This window comes from Lonchura striata, chromosome 1 (genome assembly GCF_046129695.1).
Source record: "Lonchura striata isolate bLonStr1 chromosome 1, bLonStr1.mat, whole genome shotgun sequence".
Lineage (NCBI taxonomy): Eukaryota > Metazoa > Chordata > Aves > Passeriformes > Estrildidae > Lonchura > Lonchura striata.
This window is the reverse complement of record NC_134603.1, coordinates 132,007,457-132,021,770: the sequence shown is the minus strand read 5'-3', so window position 1 is coordinate 132,021,770 and position 14,314 is coordinate 132,007,457. Positions and strand designations below refer to the sequence as shown.

Sequence of the window (14,314 nt, the reverse complement as noted above, 5' to 3'; positions counted from 1 at the left end):
GTGGTGTTTCAGGAGAATGGACTGCTCTCTCCTTACTCCCCAACCACTTTCCTCTCCACAACTGATCTCATTGAGTGGCTGGAGCCTGTCTACAATGGACTCCACTCCTTTCAGGGACACAGGAGCCCATCATGATGCCAGAATCCCTCACTCTTCTTTTCTGAGGGCCCAACAAATCCATGTCCAATACAATGCAATTCTTCTCTTCCATTTTGCTGGAGGAAGGGAAGAATGGCACGATTGAGGGCAAGAAGAGCAAGTTTAATCTGTTCCCAGGCACACTCCACACTACTGCTAGCACAGGAAAACAAGCACGGAAGAAGGAGCTGAACAAAGAGGTAAAACAGAGCTGCATGATGCACAAAAGGACACACTGGGTGTGCATGGCAGCAAAATAAAGTGGCATGGTTGTGTCAGCATCTAATAGTTTTGGTGTTGTTTGCAATCATGTTTATTTAGAACTGCATTGCCATTGTGTCTGCAGTCAATCGCTGCTTACCCAAACCTCACTAATTTATATAATCCAGGTCAGGCACTGGATCGCTTCTGCAGACAAAAAGATTTGTAGAGGCAAGGCCAGTGGTATCGATCCCTCACAGAACTCCAGTTAATACAGCTGAGGTGATGTATCTTGCGGGACTGGTGTTCAGTGCGAGATGTCTGACTGTAGTAACACCAAGAAATACAAGGAGCCTATGCCTGGGGACTAACTATTTTTGGTGTGACAAGGTTTAGGATTTTAAAGGTAACCAGAAACAACATTTAACTCCACTGATACAGCTTCCATAATAAACAGTTCCAGGAAAACACAAGAGAAAAGAGAATAAAAAAAAAAGTTAAACACATGAAAATTGCATAACAAATTTTCTTTACCTTGCATTAGAGCTATCCCAAATATTGTCACATAAGTCAGCAACAAATCTATTTTTGTTACATTCTTGATGTGGTTCGAACAGTCTTAGAAAGATTTATACATGCACTTAAAATTAAGCATGCAAGCAAGTCCCATCAGATACTGATGTAAGGTTCATGCCTTCACTTGAACAGTCATTTTACAACTAGCTTTTCTAGCATGCGATGTTTGTGTTCACTTTGTTCATAAGACAGTAATTTTAAAATAACTTATATATTCTGGGTAGTACAGGCAACCAGTACATGACCAATGGATAAAAGTTCACACACAACACACAAAAAACCAATTATATTAGAAACAGAGATATTCCACAGTATTTAAAAATCAACTCTTGTATCGTTATTACACATTCCATACAATTACAGAAGTTTATCACATGCTATCTACAGCAGAGATAAAGTGTAATGGTGTTCAAGTGCTTCCATACTAAGCCACTATTTTTACAGTTTTCTAGGCTTTGATTTATCTATCAAAATTATTTGAGTTTGGAATTTTCATTAATGCAATTTTTAACAGTTTTGAATGTAGCTTAGTGACTATGAAATATAAAGATTAAAAATATTATATATACTAACCCCCATTATAAATATCAATTTCTGACTTTAAGTTGAACAGACAAACTAACATAGTAGCAAAGGCAAAATCAAATACAGAAAGAAGTCTCATTGAGACATACCTTAGAACCTTCTGCTGAAAATATATTTATATTTTACCAAGCAGTAGAACTTGAAAAAGACAGCAAGTCACACTTTGCACATGCATGAGACAGCAGCTATGCCCAGAACTTGTAGCAGAATAGAGATCAAGGGTAACGTAACTGACATTCACTCAACACAAACATTTAATTTTGCTGTAAAATACACACCAGGTGAACAGCAAGGGGCATTAGCTAGACTATGTAAATTCTCTTTAGAACTATCTGGCTAAAGGGCAGAAAAACAACATTGTGATTGCATTGTTAAACACTCAAAATGAAGAAATAAGCAAAACACACTACATAAAGTATTAGTGCTTTGTATCTGCATAAAGATGTTCTACATAGCACAAAGCAGAAAAAGAAGCCAGTACCTAGGATGGTAATTTAATTACCAATGGGGTAAAAATCTACTGGAAAATCTCACCTCTGTTTTTTACTGGAAATTTGTGTGAATATAATTTATAGTGGAGTTTTCCCAGAACAGTTTCAGAAAATGTTTTCAAAGTTTAAGAAAAGACACCGATGTGTAACATACATTGTGTAAAATGCTGTGTAAGGTGCAAACATTGAGCTGTATACAATGAAGGAAATTAAACTGGGCTGTAGTGCCCATTTCTTGATACCTGAGTGCTTAACTATGCAGTCTTAACAGTACCCTATTTGGGTTTTCCTTTTGAGAGACTGAATTCCTAGAGTTTGCTTAATATGTCAACATTTGAAATCTTGCAAGCAAAGACCAATTACAATCAATCCCAAAGACTCATATGCCTAAAAAGGGTATCATTAAAAAAATTAAAGGAAGCGGTCATGCAGGACACTGGCAAGGAAAAAGTACAAAAGAAATTTTAGAAAAAGCATTTAACTCACCAGTCCATTGTTTGGCTGAGGTGAAAAAGGCAAACATTACTGAGATGCATCAGTGAGGAAGTTAGAACACAAATCAAGGCCCGTGCCTGCAAGCACATGTGAATAACTTGAGGCCCAGAAGCTCTTTCCCTGGCAAAGGTATTCACGTGTGCTTGCAGAACCTAAGCTCAGATGTTAGCCTCAAAGTACAAAATGCTACTTACATTTTGCTACTGACCTCAGTATAAATAGAAATTTACCTGTATTTAACTGTTTCAACTGAAGAAGACAAAAATCCCTTTGAAGTTCCACAGGGTAATGCAATTAATCCATGCTAGCTGCTCACAGTTCTGGTTTGTTTGTTTGTTTTTAACATAAGTCTCTCAGAATGTGTTTAGGCTTACAAACCAGAAGCCTTCCTCGGAAGCTATGTGAGGACTGTACACCCTGGGGTACAATCTGCCTTGCAATATACCAAGAATGCTTATGACATGACAATTAAGCCATTATTCTTTTTATTTGGTATCTCTCTGCCAAGCCGGATGTAACCTGACATATACAATATTCAATTAAGTGTCTCATAAAGTGCTGAATCTTTCCAACATATGCTTGTGTAGATTTTAGGGATCTGAACTGTGTAAGAAATCCAGCCTAAAGAAGGACACCACACGAATGTGTAGCATGAAGCACACATGTCTACCCAACTAGACAAATACTAATTACACAAAAAGTATTTTTAAGTATAAGTGACTAGCATAGGTTAAAATGGATTGCAGATTACAAACCACTGCTTGGAGAAGAGAAAATAAGTAAAAGGTTCAAAACGTCAGAGAATAGAAGACTTTTAAGTCTTTAAACACCAATAGTTTGGTCATGTATAACCGCCATGTGTGTATGAACAGTGGCCAATCAAAAATTTTTAAAAAGGCTAGACAGGTCAGCTGAGATTCACAAATAGTGAACACAAGATTTGGGGATGACTGCTTTATATACACTAGCAATGAGGAATCAAATATTGCTCAATCCACTAAAAGAGCCTGCAGTTCAGATAACCTACATTCTTACTGAGAAAGGTGCTGACCAAAGCAGCTCTATCATATCCTAGCTGAAATAAAGGAGCACACAACTCTGGCTACACTAAGCCATGCTTTGAGTTGTTTGGGGAAGATTTGTTTCCTGATTTTTCCTCCATGTAAGTTTCACCGCTGACTTCAATTAAAGGACACAGAGTAATTTATTTTTGAAGTGTCAGTATCCAAACATGAAACCTACTGAAAGTAGTAAGTTTTGAAACACCAACACTTCGTCTAATTTTATCTCCCTTTAGATATGGCCTTGATCCAGCAAACGACTATTTTTTTTCTCTGGGATGGGAGTATATTACCAGGTGATCAAATAACGTATTTCAATTTGTTTATTCTTCTGATCAGCAAAAAAGCCTAAACAGCAGGTTTATGCCTGACAGGACAGCACCAAAAAGCAAAAATCGTTGGAACTTATAACCAGATGCGAAAGCAGAAGGTAAAAAGGTACATGGAAAAATGGGAGAAAAAGCAGAAAGGGACTATCGCGCTAAGGCCTGCAAGCAGGGCAGGGCCAACATCCGTGCCCGCTCCGGGCCCTGCCAGCCGCCAGCCCGAGAAAGGGCTGCATCCTCTCGCCCAAACAGCGGCGAGCGTGTCCGCATGTACGACACGTGTGTCCGTGTACCTGCGTGCATCTGTACACTGCAGCGAGTGCGCGGCGGGGCTCTCGCCGAGGCACTGCTGGGCCCAAAGGCACCTGGCGGAGCCGCGGCCGGGCCAGGGCACGGGTGCCCGGAGGGGCAGTGCGGGGCCTCGCCGACGAGAGCGACACCGGCACCGACACCGGCACCGGCACCGGCCGCGGGAGGCGCCGTGCAGTGTCATTCATGCCGATGATGCACTGCAACGGGAGCTCAGGCCCCTGCTCCCGGCGCGGGCAGCCGCGGATCCTCGCCGCGGGGCCGCCCGCTGCCCACCCCCCGCTCGCCGAGGCCGGCGGCGAGCGGCCGCCGAGCCGCGAGGAGGAAGAGGAGGCGCCACCTCGGCTTTCGTCAAGGACAGGCCCGAGGTCAAACCCGGCAGCCGCCCCGCCGCGGCCCCTTCCCCGCCGCCCGCCCGCCGGCGGCGGTGCCTTACCTTGGCAGCCATGCTGTGCCCGGCGCGGCCACCCCTTCCCGTCCCTTCCCTTCCTCCGCTCCCCTCCCTTCCGACCGCGGCACGCAGCTTCCCCGCCTGCGCACCAGCCCGCCGGCGCCGGCCGTCACCGCTCGCTCTCGCAGGCAGGGATGGGGCGCCGCCCCCGCCCGGCCCCGCCGCGGCCCCGTGATCGCCCGGCGCGGCCCGGAGCGTCCCTGCGGGCTCCGCGCTGGGCGCCGGGCGAGGCGGCGGGAGGTGCGGCCTCGGGCACCGGCGGAACGCGGGCGCTGCGGGGCGAGCACCGCCTCATCCCTGTAAAGGGCCCAGTTGCCCTCCCGGTTGCACCACGGTTACGGCTGGCGGCCCAGCACGGGCGCTCCGAGCTCCTGGGGGCCCCGCAGCCTGTCCGCCCGCTGGGGACGGGGACCATGTCAGCAGCTGGTGACTCGCGCTGCTGACCCCGGGGGCGAGCAGCGGAAGGGTGCCAACACCTTCACATCAAACTCAGCGCTGTTTTCTTCCCCTCAAGACAATCTGCTGTTCGAGGGATGTTTCATCCAGTTGCAGCATCCCCAGCCATCATTCTGGGATGTCCCAGGAAGGAGGTGTGCCTTCAAGCCGAATTTTGTCAATGCTGTGCTCGTTTCTAAATCACCATGAATGTGACACACAAGCAGCCCCGCCGCAGTCCAGGGCTGTACCCGGGACCGCCACAGGCGTGGCACGCTGAGCCCCACGGGCGGCTCGCAGACTGCCTAGGACAGGCTGCCCGGGCACGTTCAGTGCCCCGCTGGGGATGCGGGCCCGTGGCTGCCGCCGGCGCAATCGTCAGGCTGCCCGTGCCCGCTCTGGCTCGTCCGCGGCTTCTGGGGGATTTTAGGGCAGACTGGGAATGGCAGTGGAGGCAGGGAGCTTGCCACGTGCATGTAGCTAAAAGGTTGCAAGAACAGCTCCAGGGCAAGTTTTCAAGTTAATAATGATGTATCGAGTTAGTCATAGCTTTGAGGTAGATATTTCAGCACTTTCCCTTCAACTGTAAAGATGCTAAAAAGACAAAGGATCTCAGAGATATCTATTGCATTATAAACCAAAAACAATTAACTCTTTGATTGCTATTAGTTGTCCTAGAGAGAGACAGTAGAGGAATGATAAGGATTCCTAAATGCATCTTCACCTTAGAGAAGGTGAAGGTGATTTCTCATCATCTTAGAGAAATTGTAAGGATTCATAAACATATCTATACTTGCCCACTAAATCTGTGAAGAATATCTCTATTTATGTTTTCAGTCCAACGAGTGAACTACTTCCAGTGTTTGGGCAAATTATAATCTCCCCTGTGACCCTTGGAAGTTTCTTCCATCACCAGTGAGGCCCAGCAGCAGATATACCCCCTTCTCAGCAGTCTCCCAGTCTCAGTTTCCTGTAAAAACCTCCCACTTGCTGCATTCTCTTCCTTTTCCGCTTGCTCCACGTATGTGTGCTCATTGCATGTGCTCAGCTGTTCTGTGAGACAGCACAACTTTTCTCGTCTTGCTGCATCTCTCTGACCTAGAAAATAGTAATTAGATCAAAGCAGACTCAAAGCCCTTCCTCCAACCCCACTTTTTCAAATAAATACAGACTATGTAGTGCTTATCTGCAAACTAGATAAGTAAATACTGTCACCTTGTCATAAATGAATAGGTAATAGCAGTCCATTTATAAACAATAGAAAACAATCTTCGATTATTTTAATACCACTAAGAAGAGAAAAATTATGTCGAGAAAATAGCATAACAATTGTCTTATGATACAAATACTACATTCTGTGTATGTTCATAAGTCAGGATATTTAAATGTGAGCTTGAAATTCAGTCCTATTGTGAAAACAGGCTTCAATAGCATTTTTTTCAATTTAATACTGCTAAGAAAATTACTAGAATTCTGATATTATACTGACACATGGTCTTGAGCTAATTGCCAAGTAAAAACACAACCCAAAAAAGTGCCTATGTTTCAAGTAGACTGGTGGTGAAATTCAGAGAGGTGAGTGAAAAAGGATGATCCTGGAAAGCTTTTTTCACCTGCTCCCTAAATGCAATAGCACTTGACCTCTTTTAACACTTAGAATCATAGAATCATGGAATTGTTTGCTTTGGAAGGGATCTCTGAAGGTTCTCTAGTCCCAGTCCTCTGCAATGAATAGGGATATCTTCAATCAGATTAGCTTACTCAGTTTATTCAAGATCAGCTTGGATAGGAGCTCTGCCCATCTACTCTTCTACTGGTTTGAATATTTCCAGGGATGGGGAAATACCACCTCTCTGGGCAACTTGTTCCAGTGTTTCAAAAAATGCCCTTTATCTAGTCTAAATATGCTTCATTTCCCATCCTTCAAGAGCTCCAGGCACCTCAAACCTGAGTTTGGCCTCACAGGTCTCTGATGATGACCAAAAGGCAAATACGGCCCAAGTTCCTTATCTTCAGAGAAAAGGCAGTGAAGGCTAATAATGTTCACATTTTAGATGGCAAGCAATATGACTGTAGTGGACTACAGCACTCTCCTTAGCCACACAAGCAACTTGTTTTCAAAGTCCGCTGTTGATTGAGGTTAGATTCAAGCCCATGTGTCATACTCATTTCAGTATGTTTTAACCACAAAGCCTTAAACTGCTCTGGGGAAGAGAGGAGGAACATTTGTCATTCTTTCTAGTGAAGACATGTCTTTGTGAGAGAAGGATCCAAGATCAGCTGGACTGGAGAGAAACATGACTCTTTTATACGGTAGAATGCAATAAGATGAGGGTGAAGTTGTGAGTCAGTTTTCATTGCAAAGCATACAAGGATTATTTAGAGAAGTCAGGACATTGTGTGGCTCCAGCCAATGTTTTTTTTTTCCTGTATTTCACATGTAATACAAAACAGAGCGCACAGTGATTTCAAGGCTTCCTTCTACAATGAGAAACAGCCTGGAGTTAGCTCTTTGTGCTCTCTTCTAATAGGGCATCTTGAACTTGTTTGTACACATGGGGATGGATTTTGCAGGAAGAGCTGCAGCTTGTTCCTAAGAGAAGTCACAGCTAAGTATCGGGACACTGTCCTTGAGCTGAAAAATTAGGCTTTGATGGTTTTCATGTAGAAGACAGAATGAGAGCTGATTCACTACTTGGTGTTTTAACTATGAGGGTATTGTATAGCAGGGCAACATATCTCTGTACACACATAGGATCTTTGCTGACCTTACTAACAGTTACCCCGAAGAGACCAACAGCCTGGGGCTCATGGTTTTTTAGACTTGCTAAACGACTGATGAAGGACTAGCATTTACCTATTGACAGTGTAAGGCAGAGCTCAGTGTGCTGGCTATTTTGGATCTTATTCATTACTCTTTCTATTACTACTTTGCAAGTTCAGCAAACTGTTTCTATGATTTCTCTTGCAATGTTCTGGATTTTGTATGGGCAAGATGCCCTAAAATGTAGGCATTGCAGTACGTAGCTTAAAAGACAATAAATATCTTCTTGGATCTAGAAAGGTCTGGGAAAGTCTGGAGAGGACTGGAATTGGAAAAATCAGACTGTACAGACCTAGATTACTAACTATCTTGGTGAATAGCTGAGATAAAGCAAAGACTGACCCAAGGCCTTCAAGATCTGTGCTGCTATCCAAATTACTGAGCTATTATCTTCAGTATACCTTTTCTCTGCCTCACAACTGAGAAACTGTCTTCCAAAAGGCTCCTTCTGTGTTATATTGTATGTTCAGCAACATGGATATTTTCCTGTCTGTTAACTTAGCACAAAACTGCACCAAATACATCTTCCCTACAAGTACAGCTGATAGTCAAAAAAAAAACAAGGGGCCTCAATCCTAGTGGGAAAGAGTTGGATGTTAAAAGGAAATGAACACAAGGTTTTCCTGAGCACATCTTGTTTTCTAAAGCTCTTTATTGACCTCTCTTCATCAATGAAGTCTTAAGAAAGGCACAAAGCAGTATTACCTTCCTTAGGTAAAAGGTTTAGTGTGGATTTTTTGTTCTTTCTATGGGTTTTTTATTTTGTTTTGTTCTTAGTAAAGGATGTTTGGCTGATGTAAGTTAGCACATCAGTTTTAGTGACTCTTTGCCAAGAATTTTTGCTTGCACAGTAGGCCTAACCCTGAGAATTTCTCTAATAAAATATGACTCACTCTGAATGAATCATTCACAATTCTTCTGTTTGAAGGATATTCACTGCAGATCACGATTTCCTCAAATGTATTTGCTGTTTTTCTGGTTATTTTATAAAATTGTTTAATGATTGTCAATGTTTCTTTTTTTGCCGTTGTACTTTTAAGTCACACATATTCTTAATTTAAACCCTGTTGTTTATTTGTGATTTTTGAGAAGGTCAGTTAAATATGATCTTATTCCCTTTCTTAAAACAAGATTTTCAAGTACTTTTACCTGCATGTCTAAAATTCATTGTCTATCAGTGTTTCTGCTAACAAAAAAAAACAAACTGGTCATTTAAATAGTTCAAGGAAAAGCAGCATGTTGAAGTATGAAAAATTAATTTTAAAATCCATACAAATGGTACTGTATTTTCACAGATTTCCCATCTCAAAATGAAATACTATCTCCCAGTGCGCGTTTCACATCTACCAGGAGAGTGACATTCACAAAGTTGGAAGGAGAAGGTATGAGTCTGTCTTACAGCTGAGATAATGGCATTTATACACACATTGCTGTAAAAATGAAATGGCTGAAAACACTATACCAAAGCTATGGTTGAGAAATGCATCTGAAATTACTAAAGAAACATTGCTGCTGATGATGAGTAAGGGGTTAATTCTGTTGGTGTAAATCAGCATAGGTGGTAGATTTGTGCTGATTTACATTGGTAAAGCCCAAAAGATAGAGGGGATACAGGACAAATGAAAGATGCTATATTTATTTCATAAGTGAAAAATACTCCATAACTCAGGCACATCATTGGCATGAATAAGTTATGAAAAATCTTCACAGCCAAAAGAACATAATCATCCTTCATGTATAACAGATTTGTTTATTCTGTAAAGATTCATTTCAGTTGATTAATTATCAGTATCTGCTGATGGTGGAGGTAACAAGCCATCTCTGATGAGAGAATCATTTTAGGACATGCTCAGAATATTTTATCACCCAGTGCAAGTTGTGTATGCTTAGAATATTTATCATACCGTGTACTAATATTATCACATTTTATAGGCTAAGTGCTGAATGTAAATTATATTACAGATATAGCAGTTATCTATATTTTCTTGGTTTTTTTAAAGAGAGATATAAAAAAAATAAAGCCCAGTAACAGTTGTGTTTGCATGTCAAGTGCTGAACTGTTCTGCTGCATTACATCATTGTTATTCTAGACCAGTAAAAATTTGCATAAGTGCAGATGGCAGTTCCTAACAATACCATCAGAATTGTTTCACCATACACCAAATCCATCCAGTACCAGGCACACTGCACACTCACTAGCCATTATTCACAGATGGAAGCTAACAAGATGGAGGTTTATCAAGAGGTAAATTGCCTTCTTTTTTTCTACAACTTTATTTATTACCTAAACTAAATTGCAACTCCAAGTTAAAATACCAAAAGAAGGATTAGATCATCTGAATACTGAAGCATTTATGAAGAGGGGAAAATTATAATAAATCTGTCAATCACTGCAAAATAAAAAGCAAAAGTAGATCAGATTTTTAATACATTATAATAATTTGCTATTTATGAAGCTAACCTTAGTCACCAAAATACCTAAATATAAAGTATTATCCCTAACAAGATAGATGGAAATCTGTTACTAAATCTATTGAATAGACATACTACTTCAATCAGACTCTACTCACAGAATGGACTAGGCATCCACGTTTGTGGATCTTTCAAGTGTACATACAAATGTCTGCATATGCTGAACTTGCATTGTGTGCAAGAGGCCAGCTGGATTTTCATCAGCCAAGACTTTGCAGAAAGTAGTAGAACCACTGCAGAGTTTAGTATGAAGCACTGAGTTTCTCTTAGCTTCAACAAATTTACATGTTTGAAAATATAAACGTTTGGTCATCTTGAAACTCAATGTTTTCTTTCATTCTCCAGCCAAAGCCCATATTTTTTTATTTTCCATGGAGATAAAACATTTAATAAGTATTAATACACATTTCCAAAGGATCCACTGTGAGCTAGTCTTTTTCCACAAGCTGAAGAAAGATGGTCTGGCTCAAAGTCCTTTAAAGCCAAGTGTAGCTTTTTTATTAGTTTCAGTGCTTTGCTTGAAGACTATCACCTACCTTGGTATTTACAGCTCTCTGTTATCAGTGTATGCCAGCTTTTGGTATTTGTTTTGTCAAAATGAGATGGATTGAGGCAAAAGTTCAAAAAGTTTTTAATTTCTTACAAGATTGGAGCCACTGATAGCAAGTGTGTTTACCTAGGGAAGATGGCAACTTCTAATTATTTGGAGTGCTTGTTTTTAATTTCATTACCAAGAAATGCAGGTCATACTGCTTTTGTATGCATCTGGTCAAAAGTCAGCTGGCATCCAGATTCAACCAGGCCTGAGAAAAAAGTAGCACTATCAGAGGAATTATATTCCTCCACAGCAGCCTGGTAAAGAATAAAAATTTCTTATTGCTTCCACTGAAGAACTGACTGCACTGTAGGTTCATCTCTTAATTTCAAAGAATCCCTACCCCAAGACGCACTAGGAAAGCCTAACTGCAGGGGAAGACATCAGCTCAGCTACTTAGGTGTTTAAGATTCTTCTTCCAGAAGAATCCACAGGAGATCAGACTCTCTAGGTTGCTCTGCTCACATAGCTGCTTTCTTGGTAGATTGTTTCTCTCCTCTTTTATCTGTTAATTTTGTTTGCTGTTGTTTTCAGTTTGGTTGGAGCCAGCCTTGGTGAGGTGGAAACCACCTGGATCTGTGGTTTCATGAAGTAGGCCAGGTATTTTCAGACTGAGTTGTATGATCAGTGGTGACTCAGTAAAAATGAGTTGTGCAGCTTTTGTGGTTTTGTATCTCAGAGCTTTTCTAGCCAGATAGACACTTTAGATATCAAGACATTTTTCAGGGCTTTCAAGTAAGTTCCTAAAAGTTTAATGAAAACAGATGTTTTAGTTGTTTAGATCACTATTTCTGTAGTTAGCAAGATTTAAACAACAGATACAGAAAATCCCCTGTTATGCTTGCTGAAATTAGTCGGAAAATTCCCATCTGGGGTTATGATTTATCCTCTGTTAGATTTTGTGGGTGGATAGAGGTATATGAGGCAGAAAAGGATTCATCTTTCTTTTTCCACTGCTTCTACTACAGCAGCAGAGCTAATCACATGTGAGTCAGCAAAGTGTCCTTTTCTAGGGAAAGGAAAACTTGAAAAGGGGGAAAAAATGTTCATCTCTGCTGTGGTGAGGAGAAACACTTTCTCATGAACTGCTTTTTTGTTTATATTAATATAAAGTGACTTAAAGTACACATCATTGAAATGTTCATCACCTGGTGAGGGAATCCATTACCATAGCCTTCTGCAGGAGCATCAGAGAAATAGTCATAAAATGCACTCAAGGCCTGTGTATTTTCCTCTTTTTCTAGTATATCCCTGTCAGTGCAGAGCATATGCAATCACTGTGAGATTCATTACTAGATTCAGTCAGATAAGTCAAATAAGTAGGGTGTATTTATTGAGAGAATATGTGCACCTTTTACTCCCAAGATTTGATTACCCTTCTTGAATCCTCAGCCACAAATCAGATGCTAAGGTGATAACCAGCACTGAAGATGCACAGGTTAGTTGTTCTTCCATTTGGGACTGGCACCTTTTTTATTGAAAATCCAGTTACTTTCCTCTTGCCTGTTTGAAACTGGGCTTTATGAGATCCACACAAAAGTTCAATCTAAAAAGCATTTGGAACATCAGAAGAGTTTTGGTGACTACTTAATATTACAGCTTGTTGGAGGAATTGTGTCTTTAAGAGATGCCTAAAGGAGCCCATTAGTATTGTTATACTGTTTGGAAATTGATACAGAATAGCATTTTGCAGCAGCAACTTTTATAGTGGATGAGACACATCTGTCAGACTTCTTGACTCTGGGTGATTACAAAATGCAATACATATCTCCCACTCTGCCAATCTTGTATTGATTCCCAAATATGTCCCTAGGTATATAGTGGAGAGTTTGGTCTTGGCTCATTTGCTCTTAAAAGCTAAGCAAATTAACTAAAACCTTCTCTGTATTTTCTTGTTGTACTTGGTATCATGTAGGAGATCCATATCCTGCAAAACTGGGCATGAGTAGAAATTACTTTCAACTCTAGAGCACGTGTCCTTTTAATTCTGGAAGGCCTGAGTTTGCTGACCTGCAGTGCTTGTTTCAGAGCCTGTTGTTAATGCATTTTTAGGCAGGAGCTGAGGTCACAAGATTCTGATCAGTTGTCATGGAAGCATCTACCTAACTTTGCACTGACACTTTTTGAGTGAAACCTAGCGAATCATACCTTTCGAGAGTCTTTTTAGTCCCAGTCAGAGCTTTTTCTCTGGAGGAAAAAAATATTCCATGAGTGATTATGTAGAAACAAACTCAGCCTGAGCACGTTCTGTTTCAGGGAAGAACTTTAGGTGCTTAGGTCAAGTATCACTGTAGCTGAGCTTTCAGATTCCTTTCAGGCAGATCTTCTATATTCTTGTTACTAAAATCAAAGATACTCACTTTGGTGCCAGGGAGTTCGAAATGCTTGTGTAAATCATTAACATGAACCATTTATTCTGACCACAGCTACATGGTCTAAAGTTGATATATGGAATCTGTTAATCATTACTCGTCAACTACTTGCTGCATATCAGAAGGTGATTCCAAAACCTCCTGCCAACTTTTCAGAGGTCAGTACCTTGGGTTCTCTTTGCTTAACTAACCTGAATTCAGCTTTTGTAAGTGATCCTGAAATGCCTAGTCAGTTTTTTGGTTTTTTTTTTTGTAACCTGTGACACCTGAAGAGAAATCCTAACTTCTCTCTGTCAGATACATGAAAAATGGTTAAACAGTTGGAATGTTATTCCAAAGCTGTTTTTTTGTTTTTTTCCCTCAATAGAGTCGTCAGGAGGTACTACAACCCTAGAGAAGCCACCATGTGTGGTTATGCAAGTTTCAGGGGCAGGAATTGGCATTCCTTAGATGACTTGATCCAGCAGGAACTTTGTACAAATTCCCACACAGTGTGGCTTGCACTTGGGTACATGACAGACAGTGAAAGCATCAGAAATACCTGCAGAATTGCTGGTGCCTCTCAGTTGCTTTTTATTTATTCCTAACTCATTATGCTGTGGTGCAGAAAATACCCTGGGCTTTCCCCAGCAGTTACTCCTCATGAACTTCTTTAGCTGGCTAATTGCCTTTCTCTTCATGGTCCCCCTTTCATTCTTTCTGCCACCAAGCAGCCTTTTTCTAATCTGGGTACTTGCAACCTCATTCTTCTTCAGTTCACCAGTTTTCCTTTCCTAGCCCAGTGCTCCTCTTCCTCTGCCTGAGTTTTCTTACCTCAAATTCTTCTTCTGTAACCCAGCACATAATTTCTGACTTGTTTTTCTTGTGCCTAATTGAGCCATTTTATCCTCTCTTGTGCAGTGAAGCAGAAAAGAAATTCCTTAATTGTAGTTTGGATCTAAAGTTTTGCGTTATCCAACATCAAAGGGTAGCCCTTCTATGGA

The 14,314-nt window shown here is 41.2% G+C and overlaps 1 protein-coding gene across 3 annotated transcripts in view; it reads right to left on the bottom strand.

Moving 5' to 3' along the window:
* SLC25A13 (solute carrier family 25 member 13) overlaps positions 1–4,768 on the bottom strand; it is a 96,753-nt gene extending 91,985 nt beyond the window's left edge. The window contains exons 1-2 of one of the 3 annotated variants that reach the window (XM_021538373.3): positions 4,619–4,768; positions 2,478–2,492 (exon numbers count right to left, since the gene is read on the bottom strand). In XM_021538373.3, coding sequence (XP_021394048.1) covers positions 2,478–2,492; positions 4,619–4,630 — 27 coding nt within the window. In that variant the 5' untranslated portion in view covers positions 4,631–4,768. The remainder of the gene's footprint in view (positions 1–2,477; positions 2,493–4,618) is intronic. The other 2 variants (XM_021538374.3, XM_021538375.3) reach the window with 2 other exon arrangements.
* Positions 4,769–14,314: the final 9,546 nt, after the last annotated feature.